The sequence below is a fragment of the Neopelma chrysocephalum genome, unplaced genomic scaffold (assembly GCF_003984885.1).
Source record: "Neopelma chrysocephalum unplaced genomic scaffold, ASM398488v2 Primary Assembly neopelma1_96846, whole genome shotgun sequence".
NCBI classification, from domain to species: domain Eukaryota; kingdom Metazoa; phylum Chordata; class Aves; order Passeriformes; family Pipridae; genus Neopelma; species Neopelma chrysocephalum.
In genome coordinates this window covers 4,728-13,081 of record NW_020925489.1, presented here as the reverse complement: position 1 = coordinate 13,081, position 8,354 = coordinate 4,728, and the positions used below count along the sequence as shown (strand labels likewise).

The 8,354-nt window shown below is 65.7% G+C and overlaps 2 protein-coding genes across 2 annotated transcripts in view; both read left to right on the top strand.

Annotated features, from left to right (window-relative positions):
• The first annotated feature begins 6 nt into the window (after window positions 1-6).
• Window positions 7-1,574, top strand: NDUFB11 (NADH:ubiquinone oxidoreductase subunit B11). The gene is made up of 3 exons (XM_027670475.1): window positions 7-118; window positions 566-696; window positions 1,361-1,574. Exons 1-3 carry the CDS (start codon window positions 98-100, stop codon window positions 1,482-1,484), a joined length of 276 nt encoding a protein of 91 aa, XP_027526276.1. The 5' UTR covers window positions 7-97; the 3' UTR covers window positions 1,485-1,574.
• A 1,027-nt stretch (window positions 1,575-2,601) lies between these two features.
• Window positions 2,602-8,354, top strand: part of LOC113960738 (ubiquitin-like modifier-activating enzyme 1) — a gene marked incomplete at its 3' end in the record, with an annotated part of 10,395 nt that continues 4,642 nt past the window's right edge. The window contains 11 exon segments of the mRNA XM_027670476.1: window positions 2,602-2,700; window positions 4,045-4,155; window positions 4,528-4,586; window positions 5,026-5,194; window positions 6,079-6,213; window positions 6,401-6,507; window positions 6,638-6,728; window positions 6,835-6,967; window positions 7,126-7,223; window positions 7,685-7,810; window positions 7,813-7,833. Coding sequence (XP_027526277.1) covers window positions 4,045-4,155; window positions 4,528-4,586; window positions 5,026-5,194; window positions 6,079-6,213; window positions 6,401-6,507; window positions 6,638-6,728; window positions 6,835-6,967; window positions 7,126-7,223; window positions 7,685-7,810; window positions 7,813-7,833 — 1,050 coding nt within the window.

Here is an 8,354-nt window from a genome sequence, read left to right as displayed (position 1 = left end):
GGCGCTGCCCGGCGGGGCCCGGGGCCGCGCCGCGGGGCCGAGCGGGGCCCTGGCGCTGCCGCGGCCGCTCGGCGCTGACCCGCACGAGGAGGAGCCGATGGTGGCGGCGCAGAAGAAGGTGGGCGAGGGCAAGCCAAGGGCAAACCGTGAAGGATGGGGCTTTGGGGAATGGGGGCGTGGCCTCACAAGGGGGAGTCCAGGGGGTGGGGCTTGGGAACAGGTGGGGTTTCCATGACAGCGGATGGGTGGGGAGGGGCGTGGCTTCTTTGAGTGGGCGGGGTTCAGACAGGGGGCGGTGCTTCGTATGGGGCGGGACCACGCGCTGGGGGCGGGGCTTTGAGGAGCTCATTGATAGACAAAGGGCGTGGGCGGAGCTTGATGCGTTCGGGGCGGGGCCTTGTATTGGGGGCGGGGCTTCGGAGTGGCGGGGCCAGGGTTGGGTGGGGAGGGGGGACACACCTGGGGGTCCGTGGCGGGGAACCGGGGCGGGGGGGACACACCTGGGGGGGGGGGTCCCTGGGAGGGGCTCAAGGACAGGCCCCTCATTTATCCCCCCCGTCCGCAGAACCCCGACTATCACGGGTTCTCAGCCGAGCCCGACGTTGACGTGCTGAACATGCGCGCGGTGTTCTTCACCGGGATTTCTGTCGCCATCGTTCTCGGCTCCGTGTTCCTGCACTACCTGCCCGACTACGGGTCCGTCAGGGGGCCGTGGGAAACCCCCCCCCGGGCTGAAGGGGGTAGGGGGGTGGTCCCAGGCGGGGGATGGAGACCTATAGGGGGTATGGGGGGGCTTCCAGATCCACTATTGGGGTTTACAGGAGCCCATGGTGGGGTGTACGGGGCTCCTGGGGGGTCTTAGGGTGTCTATTGGGGTCTGTGGGTGTAGGGGGCTCTTGGGGGGTCTTGGGCTATCTATTGGGGTCTGCAGGGCCCAGGGGCATTCAATAGGAGCTTGTGAGGAGATTTGGGGATCCCTGAGAGCTTCTCTGGAGCCCACGGCGGTCCTTTGTGAATCCCTTGGGGTTTTCAGGTCTATTGGGCCCTGGCAGCCCTCGGGGGGTCTATAGGAGCCCATGGGGGACCCTGGGCTGTATGGGAAGCTGTATGATACCCTGGGGAGCTTCAGGGTGTCACGGGAGGCTGGGGGAGATCTGTGGGTGGGAGGGTTTGGGGGGCTACAGAGCCCTGTGGGAGGGTATGGGGGGCTATAGGGATCTATAGGGACACCTGGGCTCTGTGAGAGGGAGTTGGGCACGGGTCGGGGGAGGTGGATTTGGGATTCCCAGATACGTGGATCCCCGGGGTGTGGGGGGGTCCCTGGCAGGAGCCGCCCCCCATGGCTGTCCCCTCCCCGCAGGCTGATGCAGTGGGCCCGGCGCGAGGCCGAGATCCAGGTGCGGGAGCGGGAGCGGCTGGGGCTGCCCCTGCTCACCTCCAACTACTACGACCCCGCGCGGCTCTCCCTGCCCCCCCCGGAGTGACCTGGACCACCCCGAGTCTCCGCGGTCCCCCCTGGGGGGGCCGGGGGGGTTCCCACTGTCGGTCCGTGAATAAAGCGCTGGGTTTCGTCATGTCTTGGTCTTTTATTTTTGGGGGAGGGAGAAGTAGGGAGGGGGGGGGGGCGCCAAGAGGGGACTGAATCTGCCGGCTGCTGTCACCGTACCATGACGTCATCAGCGTGCGACATCACGTGTTCCTGCTATGGCTCCTCCCGGGCCCCCGACCTCTCCCATGTGCCCCTGTCGCCCCTCCCACGGGCCCCTAGAGCCCCTCTCATGTGCCTCTATAGCCCCCCACGGGCCCCTGTAGCCCCTCTCGTGTGCTCCCCCCACGGGCCCCTAGAGCCGTTCACCCTACAGCCCCCCCCCGAGCTCCCCGTAACTCCCCAATGAGGCCCTACAGATCTCCGAGATTCCCCACACCCCCCTCGTCCCCCCCAGGGCCCTGGAACCCCTCAGGTCCCCCATAGGACGCTATGTGACCCCCCTAGAGCCCCTCCACAGCCCCATGTGGCTCTCCAGACCCTCTCAGACCCCTGGACCGCTCTGGATCTTCCTGCATTATCTCAGGGACACCCCCTGACCCCGCCATAGTCCCCTGTAATTTGCTCTATTCTCTTTATAGACTTTTGCAGATTTTTTAATCTATAGTTCGCCATATACGCTCCGTAGGCCCCTATAGGCCCTGGTAAGCGTCCATTACACATCACAAACCCCTTTTAGGTTCCTAAGTCGCCCCTGTAGATCCCCCATGGGTCCCTCCGCCCCCCACCCCCCTGTGCCTCCCGTAGCCCCCCGTCCCGGCCGCGCTGCCCCCCCCGTGTCCCTCCTGGGCCGCCGTCGGGGCTGCGCGCGCCGCACTGTGTCACGAGGCCACGCCCCCTAAATCCGTATGCGGGAAGGGGGGGCCTCGGCATCCGGGCCCTATGGCGGGAAAGGGCGTGGCCAGCGAGGGCGCGCCCGCCCAATCCGCGCGCCGGGCGAGGGCGGGGGGCGAGGGGGGCGGGCGGTGGCGGGAGGCGACGGCCAATGGGAGCGCGGCACCAGGCGGCGGCAGCCAATGGGGCGGCGCGGGGGGCGTGGCCGGGCGCTCGCAGGGAGGGGGCGTTGGGTGGCTGTGGCCGCGGCCGCCATCTTGTCGCGGAGGAGCCGAGCGGAGCGGGCGGGACCCGGCGGCGGGGCCTGGACAGCGACATTGGTGCGGCCCCGGCAGGGCACAGGGGGGGCTCCGGGGGGCGCCCGAGGACGGGGGAGGCGCGGGGGGGCCTCTTTGGGGCGCGCGGGGCCGGCACCGGGCGGGGGGACCCCGGGCCGGGCCTGAGAAGAGGCGCTGAGGGGGGGACGGGGGGGTCTGTGAGGTGGAACCGCCCCCCCCCCCAGGGATCTCTGGGACGGAGAACCCGACCCGGGACTGGGACCCCTCTCTCGGGGACCCCCGGGGCTGGGAAAGCCCCCCGGTGATGGGGAACTCCCGCAATGGAACCCCCGGAACTGGGACCCCCCCGGTTAATGGGGAACGCCCCGGTTAATGGCGAACCCCTGCAATGGAACCTCCCCCGGTGATGGGACCCCAGGATCGGGACCCGCCCCGGGACCCTCGTTTCTTGGAGCCCCCGGTGCCTGGGTCCGGGGGGTGCTGGCTGTGTGATCTGGCCTCCCCCCCGTCCCTCAGTGCCACTGTCCCTGTTCCCCAGTGTCTTCCTCCATCCCTCAGTGTCACCCAGAGTCCCCCTTGCGCCCATGCATCCCTTGTTGTCCCGCAGTGTCACCGTATCCATCCGTGGTGTCACTTGGTGTCACCTGCCGTCCTACCTGCTGTCCCCGCCCATGACCCTACGTCATCCTGTCCGTCCTCGGTGTCACTTAATGTCACCTTTGATCCCGTGGTATCACCTGGTGCCACCCCCCATGACCCAGCGTCACCTGGTGTCACCTAGCGTCACCCTGTCCATCTCTAGTGTCACCTGGTGTCACCCTCCCCATCCTGTGGTGTCACCTGATGTTACTTTGCATCGCCCTCCCCATCCCTGATACCACTTCCAGTGTGACCTGCTGCCACCCCACATCTTCTCCCAGCATCACTCCTTGTCCCTGGTGTCATCCCGTGTGCCCCGTGTCCCACCCAGTGCCCTCCCCTGTGTCACCCACCCCTGACAGTGTCACCCGACATCCCCACAGAAGTCACTTCTGGCCCCCAGAGTGTCCCTCCAAGTGTTCCCCTGTCCCTGGCTGCCTCCTGTCCCCAGATGTCCAGCTCCCTGCTGTCCCTCCTCCTGTCCTCATGTGACTCCTGTCCCCAAATGTCCAGCCTTGCTTTCCCTGTGACCCTAGCTGACCCCTGGTTGTCCCTTGTCCCCAGATGCCTGGCTCCCTGATGTCCCTCTGCCCAGCTGACCCTGTTTGTGTCCTGTCCCCCGATGTCCACCTCCGCAGTGTCCCTGTCCCCGGTTGTCCCTGCGATCCCTGTTTGTCCCCGTCCCCAGATGTCCAGCTCCCCAGTGTCCCTGTGCCCCCAGCTGACCCTGTTTGTCCCCATCCCCAGATGTCCAGCTCCCCGCTGTCGAAGAAGCGCCGCGTCTCCAGGTCTGAGCCGCCGACGGGCTCCAGCCGCGCCCCTGCCCCCGCCGTGTCCCCCAGCGTCACCCCCACCAACGTGAGTGTCGCCCGATGGGGCCGTGCCACCCCACAGAGGCCCTGGCACCTTCTGGGGGGCCCTGTCTGCCGCCCCGTGGGGAGACTGGCGCTTTTTCTGCTCTCATTGTCACCTCTGAGGTGCTCAGAGGTGCTCCGGGTGACGTGGTGTTTCCTGGACGTGGCCTGTGGTCACTTGGTGTCACCTGGGTGTCCTTATGTGTCCTGGGGGTGACGTGTGTCCCTTATCAGGGGCGATGTCACCAAGCAGCGGTGACACAACCCCTCACCCCTGGTGTCAGCCCTGGGGGGTCCTGCTCCTGATGCCAGGGTGACACAGCCCCAGTGTCCCCTGGGTGTCCCCCGGTGATGCCTCTGTCCCTCCTGTCCCCAGGGAATGGCGAAGAACGGGGCCGAGGCCGAGATCGATGAGGGGCTCTACTCCCGCCAGCTGTGAGTGATGGGGGGCTTCAGGGGGCTTGGGGATCCCTGGGGGGGTTCGGGGGCTCCCACCTGCCTGGGTCCTTCCCAAGGGGTTTTGGCATCCCCATGGATTGGGGGGGGTTTCCTGTAGGCTTGAACGGGCTCCTTATGGACTTGGGAGGCGGTTCCTGTAGGTTTGGGGTTCCTTATAGACTTGGGGATTAGTCCTCTTGGATTGAGGGAGAATTGCATGGGCTGGGGGGTCCCTGCAGGTTTGGGGGGGCCCTGGACACTCGGGACCATCCCAGGTGCCTTCAGCTGTTCCTGTGGCGTCGAGGGGCCCTGTGAGGATCAGGGGGTGCTGTGAAGACTGGGGGGCCCTGTGAGGATTGAGGGGGCCCCATGAGGGTTCGGGGGGGCACTGTGGGGATTCAGGGGCGCGTGTGAGGATTGGGGTCCCCCGTCCCAGGTACGTGCTGGGCCACGAGGCCATGAAGCGCATGCAGACCTCCAACGTGCTGGTGTCGGGGCTGCGGGGGCTCGGCGTCGAGGTGGCCAAGAACCTGGTGCTGGGGGGCGTCAAGTCTGTCACCCTGCATGACCCCCACCCTGCAGCCTGGACAGACCTCGCCTCCCAGGTGAGTCCCCTGGGCAGGTAACACCCCCCAGTACAGGTAACACCCCCCAGTACAGAGAACATTTCCCAGTACAGAGAACATTTCCCAGTACAGGTAACACCCCCCAGTACAGGTAACAGCACCTGGACAGGTAACACCCCCCAGGGCAGGTAACTCCACCCAGGGCAGGTAACACCCCCTATGGCAGGTAACCACCCCCAGGGCAGGTAACACCCCCCAGTACAGGTAACACTCTTTGGGCAGATAACACCCCCAATAGCAGGTAACACCCCCATAGCAGGTAACACCCCCCAGGGCAGGTAACACCCCCAGGGCAGGTAACACTCTTTGGGCAGGTAACACCCCCTGGGCAGGTAACACCCCCTGGACAGGTAACACCCCCAGGGCAGGTAACACCCCCTGGGCAGGTAACACCCCCTGGGCAGGTAACTCCTCTTCTCCACCTCTTCCCCTGGCCCAGCCACCTCCTAGCTGAGTCCCACCTGGGGTAATTCATTTGGGGGACAGAGTAAGTGGTCTCCACGTTTGTTTTGGGGTGGGGTCAGGTTCCTTTGGGCCTTAAGTATTTCCAGAAATATAAATACTCCCCTTAGGTATTGGATATTACCTGTGGTCCTGGATATTTTCCGTGGGCTTTAGCTGCTGTCTGGGTACCTGAACAGCCCCAAGGAGAATAAATCCCCCACAATTGCTCCATTTGGGTTGTTAAACTCCCCCTGGATTTGGGGCTGGGGAATCCCTGGGTGCTGGGGGAGGTTGGGGGGGTTGTGGGTTGCTGTGGCTCCCCTGACCCCCCGTTTTCCTCTCGAGTTCTGCCTGAAGGAGGAGAAGGTGGGGGTGGTTGGGGGTGCTGGGCCCCCCCTGATCCCCCTTTGCCCCCCCAGTTCTACCTGCGGGAGGAGGACGTGGGGCAGAGCCGGGCGGAGGCGACGCTGCCGCGCCTGGCAGAGCTCAACTCCTACGTGGCCGTGACCAGCACGCGGGAGCCGCTGTCCCAGGAGCTGCTGGCACCCTTCCAGGTACCCTGGCCAGGTGTGCCCCCCCCAGGGGGCAGGTGTGACCCCCCCAGACAGGCGTGCACCCCCCCCAGGGCCACCTGTACCCACCTGGGGGTGCCTGTACCCCCAAACTCCCGTGATAACCATGTCCAGGAGATGATCCCCCCGCCCCAGGTGGATGACACAGGTGACCCTCGTTCCCCCACAGGTGGTGGTCCTGACCAACTCCCCCCTGGAGGAGCAGCTCTGGGTCGGAGACTTCTGCCACAGCCACGGCATCAAGCTGGTGGTGGCCGACACGCGCGGGCTCTTCGGGTGAGGGGGCCGGGGGGTTCTCGGGGACCGGGGCCTCTTTGGGTGGAAGGGGGGCTGGGAGGGCTCTTCAGGGGATTCCTGAAGACTGAGGTTCCTTCTTGGGGTCTCCCACTGACCCCCCCCCTTGCAGGCAGCTGTTCTGTGACTTCGGGGACGACATGGTGGTGACAGACCCCAACGGGGAGCAGCCCCTCAGCGCCATGGTCTCCATGGTGACCAAGGTACGGGGTCGCCTCAGCACCCCTTGTGTGTCCTCCCCCTTCCCAAGGGTACCCTGGGGGCTTTGTGGGTGTCAGGGTCCCCTCAGCACCCACTGTGTCCCCCCAGGGGTGCCCCGGGGAGGTGACGTGTCTGGACGAGGCGCGTCATGGCTTCGAGACGGGCGACTTTGTCACCTTCACCGAGGTGGAGGGGATGGAGGAGCTGAACCGCTGCGGCCCCGTCGAGATCCGCGTCCTCGGTGAGCCCTGGGGCTTTGTGATGGCGACCCTGGTTATCCGGGGCTGTTCTAGGGGGTGTCTGACACACCCGGTGCCCTTTTCGGGGGTCTCCTGGATGTCAAGGTCCCTTTTTGGGATGCCCTGGAGCGGGGGTGCCCTGGTGACACCCCTCCCCCAGGGCCGTACACCTTCAGCATCGGGGACACCAGCGGGTTCGGGGACTACGTGCGGGGGGGCATCGTCACCCAGGTCAAGATGCCCAAGCACATCCACTTCGTGAGTGGCACTGGGAGCTCTGGGGGGCACTGGGAGGGCTCTGGAAGGCAGGGAGGGGCAGTGGGAGAGGTGGGGAGGACTGGCAGGAGTTTGGGGGGATCTGGGAGCACTGGAAGGGGGCAGGGTTGTGTTGTGGGGCACTGGGGGAGATTGGGGAGCGCTGGGAGAGGTGGAAGGTTATGGGGAGGGCACTGGGACATATTGGGGGAGCGACAACAAGAGTTTACAAGGGAAGTAGCTAGGCCTTGGTTTATAGTGGGGGTCACTGGTGCTCACCTGTACCTGTCTCACTGCCCAGGAGCGGCTGTGGGGAGACACTGGGGGGTCACTGGGTTGTACTGGGGGCACTGACACGCTCAGCTATTGCTGTCCCAAAAGTGGCCGTGGGAGGCACTGGGGGGTCACTGGGTTACCCTGGGGGCAGTGGCACTTACCTGTCCTTGTCCCTGTGGCTGTCCCAGAAGCGGTTCCGGGATGCTCTGGCGGAGCCGGAGATGATGGTGACGGATTTTGGGAAGGCCGAGAGACCCTCGATGATGCACTGGGGGTGGCAGGGGCTGCACCGCTTCATGCGCCAGCACGGCCGCCCCCCCCCCGGCCCCGCCACCAGGTGGGGACACGGGGGGACAGTGGGGTGGGGGGACATTGAGGGTCTTGGGGACGTGGAGGCTACCAGGCCCCACCCCAGCATGGCCACCCCTGTGGCCCATCTCCAGCTGCTGGTGACGCTGGGGACACTGAGGGTGTTGGGGACACGGACGGTGCTATGGCCCTGCCCACATTTGAGGTTATCAGAGGTATTGGCGGCTTGATGGGGCACAGGGAACATGGAGTCATCAGGTCCTGCACCAACAGGGACCCCCACCATGGTCCCACCACCATTTGGGAACACTGGGGCCATCGGGGGTGTCAGGGACACTGTGGAGGTTTTTGGGGACCATTGAGGCCATAGAGACCACCAGCCCCTTCACCCCCACCACCACTGCTGGTCGTGGCCCCTTGGTGGCGTCCCCAGCTCTGTGTGCCTCCCCCAATGCCACGTGTGTGTGTCCCTAATGCCATGGGGGTGTGTGTCCCTAATGCCATGTGTGTGTCCCCCTAATGCCATGGGTGTGCCCCCAATGCCATGTG

Excerpts from the sequence above, each read along its gene's own strand:
- NDUFB11 (XM_027670475.1), top strand. The coding sequence starts at position 98 with ATGGTGGCGGCGCAGAAGAAG. Across the intron at positions 119-565 it reads TGGTGGCGGCGCAGAAGAAG|AACCCCGACTATCACGGGTT; the intron begins GTGGGCGAGGGC and ends CCCCGTCCGCAG. Across the intron at positions 697-1,360 it reads CACTACCTGCCCGACTACGG|GCTGATGCAGTGGGCCCGGC; the intron begins GTCCGTCAGGGG and ends CCCTCCCCGCAG.